Source organism: Ursus americanus, chromosome 25, assembly GCF_024610735.1.
Source record: "Ursus americanus isolate L20-20 chromosome 25, mUrsAme1.1.p, whole genome shotgun sequence".
Classification (NCBI taxonomy): Eukaryota; Metazoa; Chordata; class Mammalia; order Carnivora; family Ursidae; genus Ursus; species Ursus americanus.
The window spans coordinates 43,925,661-43,948,365 of record NC_142151.1 but is presented as its reverse complement, the minus strand read 5'-3'; the positions used below and the strand labels follow the sequence as shown (position 1 = coordinate 43,948,365).

Genomic DNA, 22,705 nt, shown 5'->3' with positions numbered 1-22,705 from the left:
TTTTTAAAGATTTTATTTATTTATTTGACAGAGATAGAGACAGCCAGCGAGAGAGGGAACACAAGCAGGGGGAGTGGGAGAGGAAGAAGCAGGCTCATAGCAGAGGAGCCTGATGTGGGACTCGATCCCAGAACGCCGGGATCACGCCCTGAGCCGAAGGCAGACGCTTAACCGCTGTGCCACCCAGGCGCCCCTAAAAATCCAAATAAAGTCTGAAATTTAGTTAATAGTGATATACCAACGTTGGTTTCTTAGTTTTGGCAAATATACTATAGACATGTAAAATATTATCGGTGGGAGGAACTGGGTAAGAGGTATTGGGGAACTCTCCGTATTATTTTTGTGACTGTGTTATAAATCTAAAATAATTGCAAAATAAAGGGGTTATTAAAAATATATATCATGGGGTGCCTGGGTGGCTCAGTTGTTAAGCGTCTGCCTTTGGCTCAGGGCGTGATCCCAGAGTCCTGGGATCGAGCCCCACATCGGGCTCCTCCGCTGGGAGCCTGCTTCTTCCTCTCCCACTCGCCCTGCTTGTGTTCCCTCTCTCGCTGGCTATCTCTCTCTCTGTCAAATAAATAAATAAAATCTTAAAAAAAAAAAGCATATTTGTCAAAGAGAGGGAAGGAGAGAGAGCATGAGTAGGGGGGAGGGTCAGAGGGAGAAGCAGACTCCCCGCTAAGCAGGGAGCCCGATGTGGGGCTCCATTCCAGGACCCTGGGACCATGACCTGAGCTGAAGGCAGACGCTTAACTGACTGAGCCACACAGGCACCCCTAATCTCAGTTTCTAAACAAATAAACAAAAATTTTGTATGTCCCACTCCCTGAGCTGAGGATACAGAAATAAGTAAGATGGCCGCTGCTTCCAAGGAGATCACAGTCCACAGAGGATGGCCACATGAACTACCGACAATGACAATGATAATGATTAATAATAATATTATGTGCTAATGATAGCTTATGTTACCCAATACCTTCTATATGCTTAGAACAGTGCTAGCAGTGTTACGTTTAATGCTTACTGTAGGTTTATAAGGTGGGCGATGTTATTATTCCCATTGCTCTTCCTATAGGAAAACACCGAATCTTCAAAGGGAGAAGTGATGGAGTGTGGTTTGAATCCAGATCTCGCTCAAGCCCTCTGTGACCTGCCTCATTGTTGCCAGGCTCCTACTTACCTTCAACAGTGTTGCTGGAGGTCTTTGCTTAGGACCATCTCCTGGGCAGATCCATCTCCAAAAGGCCTCTTTAAACATGGTTCCTTGGACTGGGAAAAGGGCCATTCCCCAGAGCATCTGTGGTTAAATTCTGAGCCTTTAATATGTTTCCATGGTCAACACGGCTATCAGGACATCAGGCATCAGAAGAAGGAACGTGGGAAATAAACCAGAACACATTACCTAGGATCCTAGTAGAATTTTCCACCTGTCCCTGTTTCAAGCCCCACATCTAAAGCCACATGTATTCTCTCCTCCCCTGAACCATTCCTCAGCTTTCCTATTTTACCAGTGGTCTCCTCACTCTCCCAATTTCCCAGTCATCCTCCACTCTTTTTTCTTCTGAAATTACCTATTCCTGTTGGTTCTCCTATCTGGTCTTTTTTTCCCCCCCACATTTTTTTTTTTTAAGTAGGCTTCATGGAGCTCAATGTTGGGCTTGGACTCATGACCCTGAGATCAAGACCTGAGCTGAGGTCAAGAGTCAGATGCTTAACTGATTGAGCCACCCAGGTACCACCCCCTTCCCCAACCTGGTCTTAAAGTGTTTTCATTTCTATGGGCATCCTGATGGTTTGGGGTTCTCATTGTCTTTCACCTGGACCATGCCAGTATTTTCCCATGGACCACCCTGTTTTCAGACACTACCTACTCTGTACCCAGACTATTCTTTCTGAAATGAAAATAAAGCGTATAATCCCTCTGCTCAGAAACCTTCAATGAATCCCTAATAACTCCAGGATTAAGTCCAAATCCTTGGTTCTTAATCCACTGTTCTATAACCCCTATTATTACCTTACAAGAACCACCTACCTCCTTGACCAAATACAGTCTTTAAATTCATACCTCTGAGCATTTTGGTTTTTTTTTAAAGATTTTATTTATTTATTTATTTGACACAGAGAGAGAGAGAGAGAGAGAGAGAGAGCGAGCGCACAAGCAGGGGAAGTGGCAGGCAGCGGGAGAAGCAGGCTCCCAGGTGAGCACGGAGCCCGATGCAGGACTGGATCCTAGGACTCTGGGATCATGACCTGAGCTGAAGGCAGACGCTTAACCAGCTGAGCCACCCAGGCGTCCCATACTTCTGAGCTTTTATTCATAATCACACCCTAACTTTTCCCTTCTTCTCTAACCTTGTGTTCTCTAATTTTTCTTATCAAGTTCTGGATGAATTTAAGTTCACCCGGAAGCTCGTGGTCTCTGCGGAAAACAGAAAAGCAAAGCAACAATGACGCTGTGTAAGGATAGGAGGGACCAAGGACTAAGCGACACAGAGGGAGAAGAACTTAAGTTTGCCTGGGAGGATCAGAGAAGGCTTCACAGGGGAGGTGATGCTTTGGTTGATTCTCGAAGGAGTAGAAATTTCTCAGGGAAGGACTGGGGGAAGGCTTCTAGGCAGTGGGAGCAGCACCTGTCTTTACCAATCGCTGGCTGTTCATCAGTGTCTTCTCTTCACATCTCTTATAGTTTGTCTTGTATTTCTAGCAGCTTTTCATATACCGTATCTTATCTTCCTCTCACTGGCTTATGAATGCCTTTAGGATAGGGGCCGCATCCTCTATTTTCCCTCTGCAAAATGTGGGTTGCAACACCTACTTCACAGAATTGGTGTGAGTGTGTTAGGGGAAATTCATGTGAAGTACTTGGTAGGTACTCGGTGTTTTTGTTTTTGTTTTCCTGTAATGAATAAAGTGTCTGAGTTCCCGGCCCACGCTAACGTACTCAGCATGGAATGAATGAATGAGCCTCCCCTGGTTCAAAATCACATGCCCATCTGAACTCTGTGCTTTGGGAGGCCTCGTTGGATGGGAAAAGATCCAGATCTTTCAGCAGTATTTCAGCAGGGCGAGAATACTAGCCTTCAAGGGCTAACGAAACAGGAGGGCCGCTCAATCTGGGGAGGGGGCAGAGATATTCAGATGCAACTCAAGTTCTCTGAATGCTTATTTATATTTGACATAATTCTCACAGCGTTCCATTACCATCTCCACTTTGCAAATTATTTAGAAGACATATTTAGAGATCTTAAATACCTCACCAAAGGCCACACAGCTAGATGATGGGATCCACTGGATTCCAAGTTCAATGCTCTTTTCACTTCAACATAAAAACTTTCATGATGTAGAAAAACATTAAGACTTTGGATAACTTAAATACAGACTTCTTTGCTAAATTACCTAAATAGTCAAACCACATGTAATTTCTAGAGCTAGAGAGAGGTTGTTTTAAGGCAAATAAAAGGAAGGGTAGCCTTGTGTTGGGGGTAGGGTGGGAATAAACGCAAGAAATGTATTATTATGATAAACAGCACAGACTGAAAAAGGAAAGAAATTAGAAAAGAATTAATAAGATCATAGGTAAAAGATCCCTGACAAGTCATGAAAGACTAGACCTCTTCTTTTTCTTTTTCTTGAGCTATGAGAATACCCCCAGCCTAAGTCTGGGCTCTTTCCAAAGGCGACCTGGGGCTGTTTGAGGTCTGGTTGTTTGGGCAGGCCAGCTGTGCCCTCTTTATAACCTGTCTCTGGCAAAGCTGTTGAAGAAAGTATCCTAGGCTGTAACAAAACTTTGGTCATAGTAAAGATTTCTTTTTTCTTCCCTAAAATTTTGGCCTGAGAGACTAGAATTTGATATTAAACAACCAGAGTAATTTTAGGGAGATAGCAATGAGGTCTTATACATCACAATCAAATACAATTGACCCTGGAGCAACGCAGGTTTGAACTGCACTGGCCCACTTATAAGTGGATTTTTTCGATAAATACAATAGAGCACTGTAAATGTATTTTCTCTTCCTTGTGATTTTCTTAGTAGCATTCTTTCCTTTAGCTTACTTTGCTGTAAGAATCCAGTGTATAATATATATAACATACAAAATATGTGTTAATTGACTGTTTATGTCATTGGTAAGCCTTCTGGTCAACAGTGGGTTATTAGCAGTTAAGTTTTGGGAGAGTCAAAAGTTCTATGCAGATGTACTCTACTTATCAGGTTAAAACCCACGTATAAGTGGGTCTGCACAGTGCCAACCTGTGCTGTGTTGTTCACGGGTCAGCTGTACTCTTTAGGAAAGACTGAATAACTGTCTCAGATTGAGGAGACTAAGGAGACACGACAAGTGAATGTAACGTGGGACCCTGGACTGGATCTCGTACAAGGAAAAGGACATTAGTGGAACAATAGGCGATGTCTGGATGAGGTCTGCAATCACTTCACAGTAGTATACCAATGTTAATATCCTGGTCTCAGTGATTATACTACGGTTCTGTAAGACGGTAACATTAGGAGAAGCTGGGCGAAAGGCATATGGAATTCCACGCACTAGTTGTGCAAGTTTAAATTATTTCAAAATTTAAAAAACTATAAAACTTCTAGAAAAAAACACAGGAGAACATCTTTGTGACCTCGGGTTAGACAGAAATTCCTTTCTTTCTTTCTTTCTTTCTTTCTTTCTTTCTTTCTTTCTTTCTTTCTTTCTTTCTGTCTTTCTTTCAAGATTTTATTTATTTATTTGAGAGAGAGAGACAGAGATAGTGAGAGAGCACGGGAGCTGGGAGGAGAGGGAGAAGCAGGCTCCACACCGAGCAGGGAGTCAGACATAGGGCTCCATCCCAGGACCCTAAGATCATGACCTGAGCTGAAGGCAGATGCTTAACTGACTGAACCACCCAGGTGTCCCAGGCAAAAATTTCTTAAACAGAACACCAAAAGTATGATTCATAAATTAAAAACTTGATAAATTGTACATCTTCATGGTTAAGAACTTCTGCTCCTTGAAGGACACTGTTAAATGATGAGAAGACAAGACACAGACTAGAAGAAATGTGAATCACATATCTGCTGAAGGATTTGAATTCAGAATATATAAAGAGCTCTCAAAATGCAATATTAAGTGAAGCCACTCAATTTTTAAAACTGAGCAAATGACTGGCACAGACATGTTCACTCTCTTGATTGTGGCCCTATTAGGATTAGTGATGGAGGCCAGACTCAGGATCTTCACCTATAAAAAGGAGATATTATGATAATAAGATTTGCCAAGGAAGATATATGGATGACAAATAGACATGTGAAAAGATTTTCAGTATCATTAGTCATTATGGAAACGCGAATCAAAACCACAATGAAATACCACTACATACGTATTAGAATGGCTACAGTTAAAAAGAATGAGAACACCAGTGTTAGAGAGGACGTGGAACAACTGGAACATTCATACGCTGCTGATAGGAATTTAAAATGATACAACCATTCTGGAAAACAGTTTGGCAATTTCTCAAAAAGTTAAGCATATATCCACCATGTGGCCCAGCCATTCACTCCTAGGGGTTTACCCAAGAGAAGATGAAATGTATGTCCATACAAAGATTTGGCACGAATGTTCACAGCAGCTTCATTTGTAACAGCCAAAAATCGGAAACCATCCAATGTCCATCCATCAACAGGTGGATCGTAAACAAATTGTGGTCTATCCACACAGAAGCATGCTACTCAGCAATAAAACAGAATGACCTACTGATACGTGACACAACATGGGTGAACCTCAAAGTAATTAGGCTAAATGAAAGAAGCCAGATACTCCTCCCCCACAAAGGCGTACACTCTGTGATTTCATTTATGTAAACTTTTAGAAAATGCAAACTACACTCGTGACAAAAAGCAGATTAGTTGTGTCCCGGGGATGAGAGGGTAAGAGGGAGGGATTACAAAAAGAGCACAAAGATGCTTCTGGAAGTGATGGTGTGTTCACTATTTTGACCGTGGTGATACTTTTCGTAAGTGTTTACGTGACTTAGAAAATCGTACACCTTAAATATGTTGGGTTTATTGTATGTCCATTCTATCTCAATAAAGTTCTTTAATCAAATATATTTAGATATCAAGCACAAATTACCACTTGAATCCTGAGAATGCCAACAGATTGAGGATTCACCAAAAGGGCCAGCCCCACGCCTGGGACCTGAAGATGAGGAAATCTTGAGTGGAATCACCAGTCATCGGTAACACTTTGGAAACACCCTCTTCTGCCATCTCTCCATTTTAGGCCCCAACTAGCTAGCTAGTTCCTGGAAGGAGCCAGGAGACCCTGTGTGGGATGGCTGTAACTCTGGGAGCCGCCCTGGTCTGTTGCTTTTTGGCTGCCTTTGGGAAGAGCTGAGCTGAGGCTTGGGGTATTTTTACAGCTCAGGAAGAGGAGGTCAAAGACAAGCAGGAAAAGGAAACCAGAGCTGGAGATGAGTTGGGGAGAGTAACTCGATTTATGCAATCCGGGGGTTGGAAGGGAGCTAAGAGACCACATGCTTCAAAATTTTTGTTTATGGGTAAGAACACCAAGACCTGACCTCAGGCACAGACAGAACTGAGGCTCTAATCCAGATTTCCCAATTTCCCATCTACGGTCCTTCCGTCCTCTATTTCCATCATGCCAAGTGGCTGCTCTTTGGTATACAAGATGATGGCTTCCATTCCATCTAACCTTTGTAACAATAACTATTTTAAGAACGGGATAAAGCCCAGGGTCTGAAGGATATCACAGTCTAGCAGAGACAGATCTATATACAGAGGTGACTTTTAAATAACAAAAGGTTGTAGGAGGTGCTAGCGATGAGGCGCAGAGGACATGGTATGAGTATGCAGAGGAGGGAAAACCCTCCAATCTGGAGGAGAGATCTGGTGATGAGAGGCGATCTGGGCAGCCCTAAACACCCTTGAGTAGGTGCTCAATAAATGTGCATATCCTTCTTCCCTTCACATAATGACTCCGGCCTAACTTTCCTTAGGTCACACCCGGAGCCTTCGTTCCGGAACAGCGTGATGTTTCACGCCCCTGCGCTTTCTGCAACCGGAGTTCTCTCCTCCTGGAATGGACTGTCCTTCCCAGAATGAGCGGAAGACGACATGACTCGGAGCTCTGGGGAATAGAGTGCAGATGGGAACAGCATAGCTCCGGAGAATATAAAGCAGGTGGGAACAGTGAGGCGCACGAGCTATGGAGGCCAGCCTCAGGATCTTCATCTGCAAGCAGGAGATAATAACAAGATTCATTTCAGAAGGTTGCTGAGCGGATTAAAAGGACATTCCTATGAAGCTTTCTTTCAGCCTCACGTCGGGCACCGGAGCGCTCACGCAAGATTGGCAGTCGCGGTAGGTGCGCCGCGCCCTTCTCCCCGCCCCGCGCAGGAGCCGCCCCCTGACTGCCCAGTCAGCGCCCAGGGCGCCCAGCGCGGCGTCCGCGCCGCCACGTCGCCACCTCCCACCCTCCGACAGTCGGGTTTACCAGCCCCTACCCTGCGCTAGGTACCCAGTTCACCGGGCCGCGCCCGGCCCTGCCTGCGTCCTCCGGTTGGCTGCTGCAGGTGCCTGTCGTCCTGGGCCGCTGCAGATTGGCCGGCGTGGGTGGGGAGGGGCGGGCCTCCGGGAGCGTAGGAAGGGCGGGGACCCGGATGTGTGTGGTGGCTGCGGCCGAAAAGCTAGTGTGCGGAGCTGAGAGGCCTATGGATGAGGAGGACGCGGCGGCCCCGGTAGGCGGGGATCGGGGGCGGGGTCCCGGAGGCCTCGGGTCTCCCCGGAGCTTGCGGCGGGAGGCGGGGGTCCTGGGCGGAGGCTTCGGGGTCAGGGGCGGGGCCTGCGCCCCGGTTACGGGGCTTCCTGCCTCGGGACCCTCCTCGGCCCTGGTGCCGGGCCTGGGCAGACTGAGCATAGTCGCGGTGACGAGCCGGATCCCCGGGCCCCCGGGTCTCGTCTGAGCGACCGGGCTGGAGGCGGGACCCGGTGCGGCTGCCACTCGCGGGTGCCAAGGCTGTGCGCTTCTGGGCGGGCAGACGTGCCCAGGTCTGGGGGCCAGTGTCTGTCTGGGGTGGAGCCCTGGCCGCGTGCGAGGAGGGCAGCCCCCTGGTGCCTACCCTTCTGGGCCACGTGGTGGCTTGCAGCTGCTGCAGGAGGGTGTAACAGGCGCTTTAGGATTCAGTTCAGCCCCGCTGAGGCTTATTGAAGCACCTACTGTATGCAAGGCACTGTCAGGCCTGGATGGAACCCCTGTGTTGGGTGATGGCAACAGAAAATTACCTCCCGTTTTTCTCACTTTTGGCTTCCAGGAAAAATCCTTCGGTCCATCCATCCATGCATCCATCCATTAGCATTGCTGGTGGTTTAAATACCCAGGTCATTCTACTCTCCGTCTTCACTGCTACCATCCTAATGGATGCCATGTCTCATTGGAGCTGCTGCGGCAACCTCCTACTTAATTGTTTGTCTCTTCAGCTCTTGCTTCTGTTATGATCAGTTCTCCAGTCAACAGCCTGAATGATCTTTAAGATCTGATAAACCTTAAAATCCTATCATTTTCTTGCTTAAAACCCTCCAGAGGTTTCCTGTCCCACTTGGAATAAAATAACATGGTCTGTAGGGCCTTGTAGGGTTTCTCTTTGGCCTCTGCCTTCTTCCCGTCCTCTTTTTGAACATTTTTTTTTTTTTTAAGATTTATTTATTTATTTATTTGACAGAGATAGAGACAGCCAGTGAGAGAGGGAACACAAGCAGGGGGAGTGGGAGAGGAAGAAGCAGGCTCATAGCGGAGGAGCCTGACGTGGGGCTCGAACCCGGAACGCCGGGATCACGCCCTGAGCCGAAGGCAGACGCTTTAACCGCTGTGCCACCCAGGCGCCCCTGAACATTCTTCTGAACATTCCCTACACACCAGCCACCCCGGCCTTTCTATTCCTCTACCATGCCTGCTCCCTTTCACCCTAGGACCTTTGTCCTGGCTGTTCCCTCTGCCTGAAGTACTCTTTTTTGGGCTTATCACGTGCCTGGCCTGTTCTCAACTCAAATGTCACCTCAGAGAGGCCTCCTCTGTCCACTGTATCCAAAGTGGTTTTTAGACTTTACCGCATTATTCTGTGTCACGCCACTCTGCTGTTTCTTCCATGTCCCACATTGTCGGGTCTTTGTCTCATCTGTCATGTCTCCTGACTAGGATGGCAGCGCTGTGAGAACAGGAATCCCACCCATCTTGTTCACAACTCTATCCCTAGCACCAAGAACGATGCACACAGTAGGAGCTCAGTGCATGTTTGCCGAATGAAAGGACGCGGATGGGGATTGTTGCCTGGCTTCGAGTCCGGTGCCCCGTCCACATTCTGGGTCGAGCAGGCTGAGATGCTTTGCTCAGGGCCCTGCTTCCTTCTCAGTCCCCTTCTCCCCATGGCAGGTTTGTTCTCATGAACAAGATGGATGACCTCAACCTGCACTACCGGTTTCTGAATTGGCGCCGGAGGATCCGGGAGATTCGGGAGGTCCGGGCTTTCCGATACCAGGAGAGGTTCAAGCACATTCTTGTAGATGGAGACACTTTGAGGTGAGTGTAGGGGGGTGCTTTCACATTTTCCTTGCTCTGCCAGATCTTAGAGACGAAAAAGGGCTTTTTCGGAGAAAGAGGAAGGCCTTCGACTGGGAGGGCCTTTGACCCTGGAGGCCTGTCGGAACTTAGTGTGTGCTGCTCCAGCCCGCGCTCCCTTCTGCCTGTGCCTCTGGGTCGCTCTGTCCTTGTCCATGTGGGAAGCAGTCATGTCAGAGGCAGGAAGCTGCTGGTGTCTTGAGTTGCCCCAGTGCCTTGTTGAGAGGACTCCAGTGGGGCTGTGGCGTGTCTGTCTCCTCAGCCTGAGTGTCAGGGGTTGGGTTGGTGGAGACCATTTTGGAGGCAGTGGATTTCCTGTGATGGGAAGGACAGTTCTGTGGTGCACCCTGCCCACCACCTTCCAGCCCTTCAGTGTGTGTGTTTGTGTTTGTTTTCTCTCTCTTCTCTGGCTGGAGCCCCTTCCTTGACTCCTTCTGAGCCGAATTCTCTCACAAAGTTGTCCTTGATGAAGGGGGGAAGGAAGTAGTGCTATTTAGCCTGGAGACAAGAAAGGAGTGGGGACTGAATAACCGGCTTCCAGTCTACGAAGGGCTTTGGTACAGAGAATAGAGACCAGCCGTTCTTCAGCTCCCCTGAGGACAGAGCCAGAGGAAAAGGGCCGAAGCTGCAGCATGAGGGACTGAGGTTAGACAGGGTTGTGAGACCCCTACTAGGCAACTAAGGGAGGCTCTGCATTCTTTTCCCCCTGGAAATGAAGGAGCCAGGCTTGTGTTGGTCTGATGTGGGTTGGACCCTGGCTGGAGGCAGCAGGAGGGGTGGGTGACCTCAAGGATCTTGTTATGGTGTCTGTGCAGACGTCCTGAAGTGTGGCCTGATGGATTCTCCTCTGTGTTGGGCTTCACAGGGTGGGGCGGGGGGATGCTGAGGCCCTCCCCCCAACTCCTGGGCTAGGCTGCTAATGGAACTCCCCCCCTCATTCCTCCGTCAGTTACCATGGAAACTCCGGTGAAGTTGGCTGCTACGTGGCTTCTCGACCTCTGACCAAGGACAGCAATTATTTTGAGGTGATCAAGGCAGTGGGTGGGCAGAGTAGGGGGTGAGCTTGTTAAGCTCCAGAGAACTCTTTTACTAGATTCTTTTTTTTTTTTTTTTAAAGATTTTATTTGTTTATTCGACAGAGATAGAGACAGCCAGAGAGAGAGAGGGAACACAGTCAGGGGGAGTGGGAGAGGAAGAAGCAGGCTCACAGCGGAGCCTGATGTGGGGCTCGATACCATAACGCCGGGATCACGCCCTGAGCCGAAGGCAGACGCTTAACCGCTGTGCCACCCAGGCGCCCCCTAGATTCTTGATCTGATCCTTTGAATTTTCCATCAGGGCCGTCTACTTGGCTGAGAAAAGGGCCCAGGATAGCATGGTGCCTCAGCTGAGAGATAGGTGCCCTAGTCCCGTCACCCTGTCCCTTCTGCTTGCCTGCTCCTCAGCCAGGTTGACTTTGACACATATCCCAGACTCTGACTCATGGCCTTTCCCACCCGCTAACCCAAGCCCATCTCCTATCTTTTTCCATGACTTGGAAATGATTTTCTGCGTAATCAGTCTCCCAGTTCCCCGTCTCCCCAGTCTCCCCAGTTCTCCCGTCAGTGCCCTGTCTTTTCTCTGATTCTCATGTCTTTTGTCTCTTTGGGCCTCTTTGAGTCTTTGATGTCTGACTGCCCCTCCCCAGGGCCCAGCAATTCGTCCCATTTCTCGTGCCTGCTAACTGCCCTGCTCTCCTCCCGCCAGGTGTCGATTGTGGACAGCGGGGTCCGGGGCACCATTGCTGTGGGGCTGGTCCCTCAGTACTACAGCTTGGATCACCAGCCGGGCTGGCTGCCTGACTCCGTAGCCTACCATGCTGATGACGGCAAGTGAGTTGCCTGCCGTGGAGCCTGACCCCTTTCCTATGGGTGCGGGGACCTTAGATACAAAGGACTGCCTTGGGTGGCTTTTGCCATTCTTTCACGTACGTTGGGGTTTTTCATGGACTTTTCTGATCAGGACGGGAAGGTGGCCTGATAGCGAGCCTTGGAGGTTCGCGGACTTAGAGGGGAGGGTGGAGCTCATGCGTGGACACAGGTAGATGCATCACAGAGTGACTGGGAGCAGCAAGACGGGCCCCAGGGGCCAGTACCCTGGAGAAGTTGGGAGGCCAGGCTCAGGTCCTGTGTCTGTGCCGCTCCATCCACAGGCTGTACAATGGCCGAGCCAAAGGCCGCCAGTTCGGGTCAAAGTGCAACTCCGGGGACCGGATTGGCTGCGGCATTGAGCCTGTGTCCTTTGATGTGCAGACTGCCCAGATCTTCTTCACCAAAAATGGGAAACGGGTGAGTGGGAAATCCTGGGTGGGATTTGAGTGGCTTGAAGCCATCCAAGGACTTGTGAGAATGAAAATATTCTACTGGCTGGGGCTTGCCCAGGGACCCCCTAGGCTTAGTTCCCACCTCCTTCAGGCCATCCTCAGCTTCTCCCGAAGCCTGCATGTAGGAGAAGCCACTTCCCCTGCCCAGGGAGGCCGGGATGCTAGCCTTGATGGTAGATGCAGAGGGACAGGTTGGTGCAGTGAGGGGTGAGCAGAGATTGCGGGGGACAGGATCAGGGGATGTGGGGAAAGGTTTTGAGCAGCAAAAGAGAGGGAGAGGTTATGGCCTGGATGCCTAAGCTGGAGGTCCTCTTCGGAGCTTTGACTTGAATGCTTTTGAGGATATGTCCTTTCTATGTGTGATTTTCTTGTTTCACTTCTTTCCTTCCTTCTTCAGAGAGAGGCTAGTAGTGGTGAAGGGATGGAGAAGAGCAAATAGAAGAGAGGGACCCCCAGCTGTCTTTCTTCTCCTACCCAGCTCGCTCTCCCACCCTGGGAGGATCACTTTCTCAGGCCTCGGCCTCGACCACGACGTCCTTCCTTGGCGTCGGCGCCTCTGCGCTTTCCTGCCCCAGAACTCAGGTGCCGAAAGCATTCGGCAGCAAGTCAGGAGACTTATGTTTGCCTTCTACCTCTGTGCACACCTTGCTCGGCCAGGGGTCCTCAGCAACGTTTTAGACTTTTCTGTACCTCTGGGTTTTTAAAAATTTTTTATTTTTTAAAGATTTTATTTATTTGAGAGAGAGAGAATGAGACAGAGAGAGCACGAGATGGGGGAGGGTCAGAAGGAGAAGCAGACTCCCTGCCGAGCAGGGAGCCCAATGCGGGACTCAATCCCAGGACTCCAGGGGCATGACCTGAGCCGAAGGCAGTTGCTTAACCAACTGAGCCACCAGGCGCCCTGTACCTGTTTTTCTGTCTTCAGTGTGCGTGACAATTATTTGTCGCATCATCTCGAAAGTACCCTAGTGAGAAGTAGGTGAGCTCTGGAAGAGGGAGCCAGGCGGCAGCTCCCTCCCTCCAACGCTCCCTCCCCCCGCTGCAGGTGGGCTCCACCATCATGCCCATGTCCCCAGACGGACTGTTCCCGGCAGTGGGCATGCACTCTCTGGGGGAGGAGGTGCGGCTGCACCTCAACGCCGAGCTGGGCCGCGAGGATGACAGTGTCATGATGGTGGACAGTTACGAGGACGAGTGGGGCCGGCTGCACGATGTCCGAGTCTGCGGAACCGTGAGTGAGACGCGGTGGGGCGGCGGGCGGGCGAGTGGACGGGGAGGGCTGGGCGGAACACCCGTGGGCCACATAAGCGGGTCTGAGTTGCTTAGAATGGGGAGTGAAGACGGTGTCTTTTCTGAGGTTTTGGGAAATGGGGATTTGGGGCCTTGACATGATTCTCTGATTCCAGATCTGTGTTCTCCTTAGCGCCGATTGTGTTCCTTCCCTTCCCCGTCCCTGAGAACTCAGGTTATTTGCTTCACTCTCAGAACAGCACTAGGCTCTCCTTTGCCTTCTTTGGTTCCTTCTGTACCTGGTACCCTCTGCTGCCGTGCACATGTGCCTTTGAGAGGCTGGGGCTCATTTGGAGGCGGGATGCCTGGATCCCCTTTGGGCCTGATCCCAGTTCGGCGGGCCCAAGTTTTCCATTCACTGTGCTGTGGCTCCCATGTGGTCGCAGGTCCCACTCCTGTGGGGGAAGGTTCAGAGATCTTTTTGTAGTAAGCGTGAATGTCCGCGTCTCCTGTCTCCCCGCTGCATTTTTTTTTCTTTTATTTTTTTTTCCGCTGCATTTTAATAGAGAACGAGAACCAAAGCAGATGAGGGTTCTGTGAGAATCCTTGACTCTCCAAAGCTCGCCTTTTTATACATCTTCCCGTTGTACCTGTTTTGGTCTCTCCCTGGATTTGAAACTTTCTTGGGGAGTACATGGACCTTGGGAGAGGGAAATTCTTCCTCTCTCCCTCTGTGCCTCTTGCTGGGTTGGGAGTGAATGGCTGCTGAGTCAGGGGTCTGGCCCTGACCTCCAGTGGGCTGCTCGGGCCTCCCACTTCGAATTGTCCCTCTGCTGCTCTCTTGCTCCCGGCTCAACCTTTTTCTCCACCCGCTGGCCTTCTCACCCCAACCCAGGCTGTTTTCAACTCAGGCTTTGATAGCAAAACAGAAACAGTGGGAGGTGGGAGTGGATTATGAGCAAGGCTGCCCCCATTCTGGAGTTCAAGGTGAGTCTAACCCAAGGAAAATGGCAGAATGGGTGCCCTTCTGTTGCTTCTGACACTCTGCACCCCCTCTGGCACGGGGGTCTGAGGACTGGTGGCTGCAAGCCAGGGCCTTCACATGCCCACTCCTTGACCCTCTCTCTTTCCTTTCTTTTCCCCCTTCCACCATGATTGTGACAACATCTACAGAGTTGAACTTGGGACTGAGCCAGGGCGATGTTCCAGCTCTCATCCCTGACCTCTCCTTAAGAGTGTTTTCCTGGCATCCTTTCCCTGCCTGGACCTGTCCCCACTCTGCCCCCAGCTCCTCCCAGGCAATCTTTTCTAATTGATGTAGAATCCTGTAGACGTTTATAAATAGCCTTCCTTCCTCTCTGCCCTCCCCCAATGGCCTCAGGTCACATGTTGGAGAATTTTTTCTTTCTTAGACATAAGCTGTGAAGTTGGGCCCATCTCTCAGACCCTCACCCCAGCTTGGGATTGCTGGCAGGGTGGGCACACTGTTCCCTGAGCACCTGCCCCTCTGGGGTAGGCTGGGGCATGAGCCTCTGGATGGATATTTGCCTCTCTTCTCCTCTTGCCCACTACCCTATCTTCCAAATGAGGGTGACTTACCCAGTTTCTTCCATCCCCACTTGTCTCTTGTCCTGCTCCCTCTTGTCCCTTTTGACCTTCCAGTGTATTTCTGATCCAGCCCTCAGAGTTGTGTTTCCTGGAGGAGCCTGGGAGAGGTCATTTGGGCCATGCCTGTGCCTCCCGTTCTAAAGATGTCTGGCTCAGCTCTTTCTCCTCTTTGCTCTTCCCGTGTTCCGTCCCCTCTGCAGGGGGCCTTTCCCTGGGGCCTCAGACCTCTTGTTGTTGGTTGGAGCCTGTTTCTCCTGCCTTGGGTGATGTTTCCAGTAGAGTGCCCTTTAGAACCATAAAGGTTTGGGAGAGGCTCTGACGCCATCCGGTCCCGGGCTTCCAAGCACAGAGCCGGAGACCGTTAGCTGGCGTGCAGGACCTGTAGCGTCCTTGGCGCCGAGACCCAGGATGCCTGGGGCCCCCTCCCGTAGTCCTAGTCATCGTGACACCCCCCGTGTTCCCAGAGCTCTTTTTGTTGTGTGGCTGGTGAAGAGACAGCCCCAGACAGAAGTGAAGAGACTTGTTCAAATGTCACACGGTGAATTAGCCATGAAACGAAGCCCAGATATTCATTCTTTGATCCCTTGCCCCCACCCTGTCCAGTGCCAGAGACATGCTGTGGCCTTCTCCCCAGCCCCTCTCCTGTAGCCTTATCTCTCCTCCTGGCCCCTCTCGTAAGATGAGTCCGGAGTTCCTGGGCTTAAGTTCCTACTTGCCTTGCGGGTCTCCTGACTAGCCCCCTCAGCCCGGCCCTTCTAGGGGAGCTTATGCCACGGGAGCCTTTGGCTCCTAGGCCTCTCTCTCAGTTCGGAGTCTCAGTTATCCTCTCTCTCCGCTTCTCACTAGTTCTTCCCACAAAGAAGGGCAAATTACTGACCCCCCTTTTTTGGCTCTAATATTACATTATGAACAATTTCCAACATACAGAAAAGTTGAAAAAATGGAACAGTAAGCACCCGTCTATCCACTACCTAGCTCCAACAGTTGTTTGTATATAGACAGACCTGACTCTTTCTTGAGTGGAATTCTTCCCCCTGCGTCCTGTGGCCTCAGTTTCCCCTCCCGAAGAGTCCCCCCTTTGCAGAGCTCTGAGGGTGTTGAAGAGGTGCTGCTGTGTTTGCTCCGGGATGGGGGTGTTGCCCCTCACCTCATCTCTGCCCCCGGGCCTGCAAAGTGAAGTCCCGTGTGGAGGGTGGGGGGCAGTAGGTAGAGCTGGGGGATTAGACTCCTCTGTCTTTGTTTCCTGCTCCTAGCTCCTCTGACAACTCCTTAGTGACGGGGCAACAGCTCTGGTACACAGAGAGGGGTGAATGAGGCCCCACCCTCCAGGGGTCCTCCCCCAACCCAACCCAGGAGGAGACCGTGTTGGGGCCTGAGCTGGCCGGTGGGGAGCACGTTCTGGGCTCCTGTCTCAGCTGCTTCTAGGCCCTCAGGGCACTGAGCCCGCCTGTGTTCCTGTCAAGAGGGATTAGGGTCTCTGCTGGCAAGAGGAGGAGGGCGGATACCAGCAGGAGAGAAGAGGCTGGGAAGGCGCTGCTGGTACGCGGTGGGGGTTGGAGTGCGAGGCTCTCTGCACCTGGTTCTGCAGCCTCAGCTCCGTGCCCTCGAGTCCACCTGTTTGGCCTCCCAAGGCTTTGTGGGTGTGGGAAGGGAGGCACAGGAGTCAAGGGGGCTTGAAAGTCCCAAGGAAAGGGTGCCCCTACCCCCACCGAAGATGTAGGGGAGCATTCCCATTGATTGGGCGTTGTTGGAGGAGAAGCACTGAGAGGGGACGGCTGGTGGGTTGGGGTAGAGTAACCTGGGGCGTGCTCATCTCTCCTGGGGGGGTGACCAATTCTGGGAGCCTAAGGGGCCGTTGTAGTTGGAGGTAAGGGCTGAGATGAAGGACTCTTTCCTTCTGTGATTGGCCCGTCTAGTCTGTTGTAGCTTTGGGGTGACTGTTACTGTGTTGGTGTGTTCTGGTCTAGCCCCTATTTCCTGACTTAGGGAGAGGAGAACATGTGCCGACGAGCTGCTGGGCCCATACTCATGCTGAGCACCTCACTTCATTTAGTCTTTTCGCAAATGTGGGCGGTAGTATCCCTGTTTTACTGGTGAAGAAACTGAGGCCTAAAGCAGGGAAAGTCAGTTCCTCAAAGTTAGTGGCTAGTAAGTAACAGGAGTTAGGAGTGGAACGCAGGTCTGTGTGGTTCTCTTTCAAACTGAGAGGCACAGATTGAGGGACTGGCATTGAGAGTCTGGCAACTCAGGGGCTGACCCTCCCATCTGCTCTAGGTCGCCAGCAGCCCTGGTGTCAGGAGGGGGGCAGTGAACTCAAGCTAGGATCCGTCGGGGAGGCCACAGTGCCCACCTGCCCCTGTAAGTGCGGAGAACGCTCCGGAGGACCCGCTCTCAGGACTCGGGGGGACTTCACTGGACAAGAGCAGGGGAGCCGATGGTTGAGGAGCAGATGAATGGGGGCAGCTTATGCCCTGAGGGGCGGGTGTTCCTCTCTTGGGGAGGGCAGCATTTGCAGGGACCTAGCCTCCCAGCTGTCCGCCGTCTGTCTGAGCGATGTGCCGGCCGGGGAGTGGGTTTCAGAGTCCCACCGTCGTGTGCCTCGTCCTCCTGACCTGTCAGCTGGAGGAAGCGTCCCCACCCTCTCCACAGACGAGACTGCAGTGGCTGCCCTCCTCAGGGCTGAGGCCGAGCGAATGGTTGGGCGGGTTTTTCCCAAGGATCGGGATCTGGAGCGTCTGTCTCTTGGCTCTGGAAGTGGAGAACACTGTGTTTCCTACGCCGAGGCCAGTTGGATGGCGTGGTCGAGGGCAGCTGCGGGGTCCCCCACCCAGTTCTGCAGTGCTGGCCGGAGAGGGTGGGCTGGGGGCTGCTCCGCTGGGTGGAGTGTCAGCCAGTGAATGCGCCCCAGGCGCCACCCCTCCCGCTCTCAGGGAGCCACGGGGGAGGAAGGCAGGCTGAGCAGAGAACGCAGAGGACCGTGAGGGGAATTCCAGCGGTGTGGGCCGCAGTAGATCAGAAGATGGCCTGCCGGGGACCCGTTGTGAGGAAAGCAAGCAGTGTGAGCTAACAGAGAAGACCCGGGCTAGGCCTGTGAATATCAAAGAGCCAGCGTAACCCGAAACACGTGGGGTCCCCGAAACACGTGGGGTCCCCGAAACACATGGGGTCGTGGCTGGAGGAAATGGAAAGAGCCTGGGTGTGGATCCCATGCAGCTCTGGCTTTTCCCCTGGTCGCCTCCCCCTGCCGCCAGGTCTCTTTTGGTGGGGGTGGGGGCAGGATGGACTTGAGGTGCCAGGGCTTCGGGGATCCAAGGCTGAGAAGGGGACCCGGTCCCTCCGGTTCCTCTCTGAAGAAGGCGGTGAGGATGCGGGCCCTCCCTCTGCCGGAGACACACACAGGCTTCCGCGCCGGTGCAGGCGAGCCTCATTCCTTGCCTGTTCAGGCAGGAGTTCTCTGGGGGTGAGAGGCCAGCGTCCAAGTCTTGCCAGGGATAAGTGGAGGAGGTCCCCAGGCAGTGTTTTCTTTGGGGCTGGAGGGGCAGGAGGGTAGAATGAAGTCTTGAGGGGCAGTTTGGCTAATTACAAAGGGATTAAGGACTCCCAGGTGATGCTGAGGGTGGGGGAAGAGGGGATGGGGTTGAGTCATAAGCCCACCATTACCATGACAACTGATAAATAAATCCGCCCAGCTTGGGGGTTGCCGCCCCATCATGCCCAGGCAGGACCATTGTGGAACTGAAGAGCCCCAAGAGTCCATCAGTCACCCCCCTCCCCCCCTCCACACGCCCCTGCGCAATGAAAGCCGTGAGGGGCTGTGAACAGGAAGGCTTGCCTTCATGTGTCTGGCTCACCCGTTCCCCGCCCTCAAGTAAAGGCACAGAGCTGGTCGTTCTGGGTTCCCTGGCTCTCCTCAGCACCTCCCTGACCCAGCCGTGTCCGAAGCCAAGTGAAACAGGCCTTGAGGAATTATGGTGGTCCCATCCCAGGCAGAACTGGTTTCTGAGCTCGTCTCCCCTCCCTCAGACATCTGGAGCTGGCACCCCCCCCCCCCGCACCCTCCCTGTCCCCTCCATTAGGCCCCTCCAGCGGTGCGCTCAGCCTAGTCTTGACGGCTCCTCCTCTGCGCCCAAGGCCCCTGGGGAGGCCTCGACCAGCAGGGCGATTCAGGGAGGTGTGCCACAGCCTCGAGACCCCCGTGTGCTGCCTGGTGCTCAGCCGTCTGGGTTGCCGCGCTGCTGTCCGCTTCTCCCCCAGAGCAAGGAGAGTCTGGCTCGGGGGCAGGTGTGTGCTACCCGCCAGTCCGCCCCGTTCTCTCAGGCCTGCCTAGAACAGTGGGGCCCACGGTGCGCCTCTAGGAGCCTTTCCCTTTCAGCCAGAGGTTTTGTCAGACCAGGAAACTGGTCTCGAATATCTTGGGACCAGGTTTCTAGGGCAGGTGTCCGTCTGCCCTTCGCACCACCCACTGCCCTTGGCTCTTCCCCCACAGCTGCTGGAGTACTTGGGCAAGGGCAAGAGCATCGTCGACGTGGGGCTGGCCCAGGCCCGGCACCCACTGAGCACCCGCAGCCACTACTTTGAGGTGGAGATCGTGGACCCTGGAGAGAAATGCTACATTGCCTTGGGGCTGGCCCGGAAGGTGGGCACTCGTGCTGGCTTTTTACCTGTAGAGCTGCTCAGCTCTGGGGCTGTTGGGATGGGGCCCGGAAACTCTTGGGGAAATCAGAGAGAGGTGGGCAGGCTGTGGTGGGAGGGTCTTAACCCAGGACAGAATATGGTTGTATGTGTTCGCTGTGGGAGGGTACAGACCGCCCCCCCCTCCGCCCCGACCTAGGACCTGGTAGAGGATCGTGACTGCACCACGCACACTGAGCCCGAAGGTGGGGTGGGGGCAGCCTGCAGCCCCGGCCGTGAAAGCCAGGTGCCCTGGTCACCTGCCCTGCTTGCCCTGCTTCCCCAGGGCCTGAAGGGTGTGGGAGGCCGCAGGGGTGTGAGCAGCCATCTGTCTGAGAAGACTGAAGGTTCAGATGCCCTCTCCTGTCCTCTTCCATGCATGCTACCGTAGGTTTTCTTTTTCCTTCTTGGTGCAGGATTATCCCAAAAACAGACACCCTGGCTGGAGCAGAGGCTCTGTGGCTTATCATGCCGGTGAGTTGGGCAGTGTGTTGGGGCTGCCCGAGGGCCGCCGGGGAATGTACAGACGCAGGGACATCCATTTTCCTGACCCCCCGCAGATGGTCTCCCCTCCAGCGTCTGGCCGGAGAGCCTTTCCCCTGCTGCTGTCTCATCCCCCCTTCCCAGGCCGGTAGTGCTGTCTCCTCGTCTGTATTTTTCCTCCCAGCCTGAAAAGCGAGGGGAGCCGAACAGGGGCGGGGGATCTGGGCCCAAACTGGACATTCCAGACCTCTGAGTTGGCTCCCTTTGCGCCTTTCTTGCAGATTCTGCACTTTCTTTTTTTGGTCGGCTTCACTTCCTTTAGGGCTTTCTTCAGAGAGGATTTGCCATGAGCCCTGGTGTCACCTCCATCCCCTTCTTGGCCCCTCTCCCCTCTCCCACTAGCTCCCTGATGGAGTCTGCCCCTCAGCTCCCTGAGTGAACAGACATTGTGTCTCTTTTTTAAAAATCTAGGGCCTCTTTCTACTTCTGTCTCTCCATTTTTGTTTCACCATGCCCCCCTTCCCTTCCTCAGGGCCAGGGGAGGTGGGCAAGCATTCTGCTTGAAGCAGGGGCCTCTCTGGGGGGTGGGGTAGAGTGTCAGCCCCTCCTTCGAGTGTGTGTCTTCTCTTCTCCCCTCCCCCGGACAGACGATGGGAAGATCTTCCATGGCAGTGGCGTGGGGGACCCCTTCGGGCCCCGCTGTTATAAAGGGGACATCATGGGCTGTGGAATCATGTTCCCCCGGGACTACATTCTGGACAGTGAGGGTGAGTGGGGTGGGGGTGGCCAGCCAGGCTGGTCGGGTGGATGGTGGGGGCAGCACCGCGGGAGCTCAGGTTTCCTGGCGTCCTAGGTGACAGTGATGACAGTTGTGACACAGTGATCCTGTCCCCAACTGCCCGAGCTGTCCGAAACGTCCGGAATGTCATGTACCTGCACCAGGAGGGAGAAGAGGAAGAGGAGGAAGAGGAAGAGGAAGAAGATGGGGAAGAGATTGAGCAAGAGCATGAGGGCAAGAAGGTGGTGGTGAGTGGGGAGGGTGTGGGGTTGGACTAGGGTTCCTGGGCCTGGCGGGCAGGAGCCCGGAAGAGGGGAAAGCCTGGTGGGCGTGTTCTGAGGTGCTGGATGCTGCCCCGACTGCGGTAGGGAGCTGGTTTCCGGACGCCCCCTTGTGGTCACTTTCCGCATCACCCCGAGTCTCTCCCCTCTGGCGGCTCTGGGAGTTGGGAGTGCTTGGGGTTCAGGCCTGTGTGGCTCTAGCATCGTCAGAGGAGGCCAGAGCCAGCCTGCTCCACTCCCGTCGTGTCCCCACCCCCAGGTTTTCTTCACCCGGAATGGCAAGATCATCGGGAAGAAGGATGCTGTTGTACCTTCCGGGGGCTTCTTCCCCACCATTGGAATGCTGAGCTGTGGGGAGAAAGTCAAAGTGGATCTGCATCCCTTGAGTGGCTAGGGGCTTCTGCCCTAGACCTGCCCCGTCTCCTTTTCCTCGCCCTTTGCGGAACCAGGTGCCCAGTTCCTGCCTTCCAGGATTTGCTTACCCAGCAGGCCCCAGGGAGTGCGTAGTCCCTCTGCCTCTCCCAGATCAGGCCCCTGCCAAGCCCCTCTGTGCCCACGTTCCTGACCTGGTGCATCCCAATCATCAGTCAGTGCTGGGCCTAAGTCCCTGGTTGGAAAGGAACAGGCCCAAAGAATGGTGTTGCTAGCTTGGTGGGTCCCACTTGCTTTGGCTGGTGGACACTCGCACCCCCCTTTCTCCACTGGCCGAGTGGAGAGGAGTGGGCACCCGTCTCAGCTGCTTTTCGGGCACGAGGCTTTGCAGAGGGTGGAGTAGAGAGCGCCCCCTCCCCTATTTACCACAGTATTTCTCGTGGCATCTTCTCTTTTTTGTTCCCTGTCCTCATTGTGTGGACCAGTTGCTGCTGTCATCCCCCCTGGCTGGGCTAGGGGGGCTCTCTTGGGCCTTCTTTCTCCTTCCACTGACTGCTGGCCCAGGAATACTATTCCACGGTCTCTGTTCTTTCCCCTGAGAGCCCGCGTTCTCCCTCACTGCCTGCTCAGGCAGCGTATAGTCCCACAGAGAATCTGAGTCTCTGTTCCCCCCGTAGCCCTACGCACCTACGTGGGTGTCCGTTATATGTTTAGTGGAGTGAGAGAGGGGCTGCTCGGTGAGGGGGGCTGGGGCCTTGGCTCCTGTTCCCTCCTTGCCAACTTGGGATACCCGTGGCACCCTCGTCCCCAGTCCCCTGGGTTATAGGCAGAGACTCCAGAGCAGGTCTCTCCTGCCGTGGTCATGAGCCCAGAGGGCAGCTTGGCCCCTCACTCCCCTTCCTTGCCTACTCCCCGGGCCCCAGCTTGCTGCCTGTGCCAGTTGCCTGTTTCACTTCAGTGTTTGATTCTAGCACTTACATGTGTCCTCCCCCGCCAAGCCCTCCTGTCTCCTACTGCCTTGACCCCTGACCCCCTTCCCATGCAGTGACTTCTCCTGGGAGGAGGAGGGAGCAGGAGCTGTTGGCCTTGGTTTGCACAGAGTGGGTGGGCCTTGGGGAAAGGGGGTGAGCTGCTGTGTTGCTGGGGTCCCCCCTTCGGCCCTCCACTACGATGTATGAAATGTATGTACAGCCCAGAGATGTTTATACAGCCAATAAAGATGGAGTTTCTGTATTTATCAGTACGGCCTGGACAGGGGCATCCTTTCCAGTCCTTGGGGCAGGGACAGAGCTAGAGGTGGGAGCAG

The 22,705-nt window shown here is 53.2% G+C and overlaps 1 protein-coding gene across 2 annotated transcripts; it reads left to right on the top strand.

Annotated features, from left to right (window-relative positions):
• The first annotated feature begins 7,136 nt into the window (after window positions 1–7,136).
• On the top strand, window positions 7,137–22,639 carry SPRYD3 (SPRY domain containing 3). 2 transcript variants are annotated; one of them, XM_045800971.2, is made up of 11 exons: window positions 7,137–7,363; window positions 9,429–9,575; window positions 10,564–10,639; window positions 11,361–11,485; window positions 11,806–11,941; window positions 13,022–13,207; window positions 19,301–19,450; window positions 19,902–19,959; window positions 20,616–20,735; window positions 20,822–20,994; window positions 21,287–22,639. In XM_045800971.2, exons 1-11 carry the CDS (start codon window positions 7,302–7,304, stop codon window positions 21,419–21,421), a joined length of 1,368 nt encoding a protein of 455 aa, XP_045656927.1. In that variant the 5' UTR covers window positions 7,137–7,301; the 3' UTR covers window positions 21,422–22,639. The 2 variants fall into 2 exon arrangements, with proteins under 2 accessions (XP_045656927.1, XP_045656928.1); XM_045800972.2 differs by lacking the exon at window positions 7,137–7,363 and adding an exon at window positions 7,614–7,740.
• Window positions 22,640–22,705: the final 66 nt, after the last annotated feature.

What these genes read in the sequence shown, in the direction of transcription:
- SPRYD3 (XM_045800971.2), top strand. Translation starts at nt 7,302, where the DNA reads ATGAAGCTTTCTTTCAGCCTCACGTCGGGCACCGGAGCGCTCACGCAA. An exon ending in GTAGATGGAGACACTTTGAG is followed by an intron (nt 9,576 to 10,563) that starts GTGAGTGTAGGG and finishes TTCCTCCGTCAG; the next exon opens with TTACCATGGAAACTCCGGTG. An exon ending in CTCTGTGGCTTATCATGCCG is followed by an intron (nt 19,960 to 20,615) that starts GTGAGTTGGGCA and finishes TCCCCCGGACAG; the next exon opens with ACGATGGGAAGATCTTCCAT.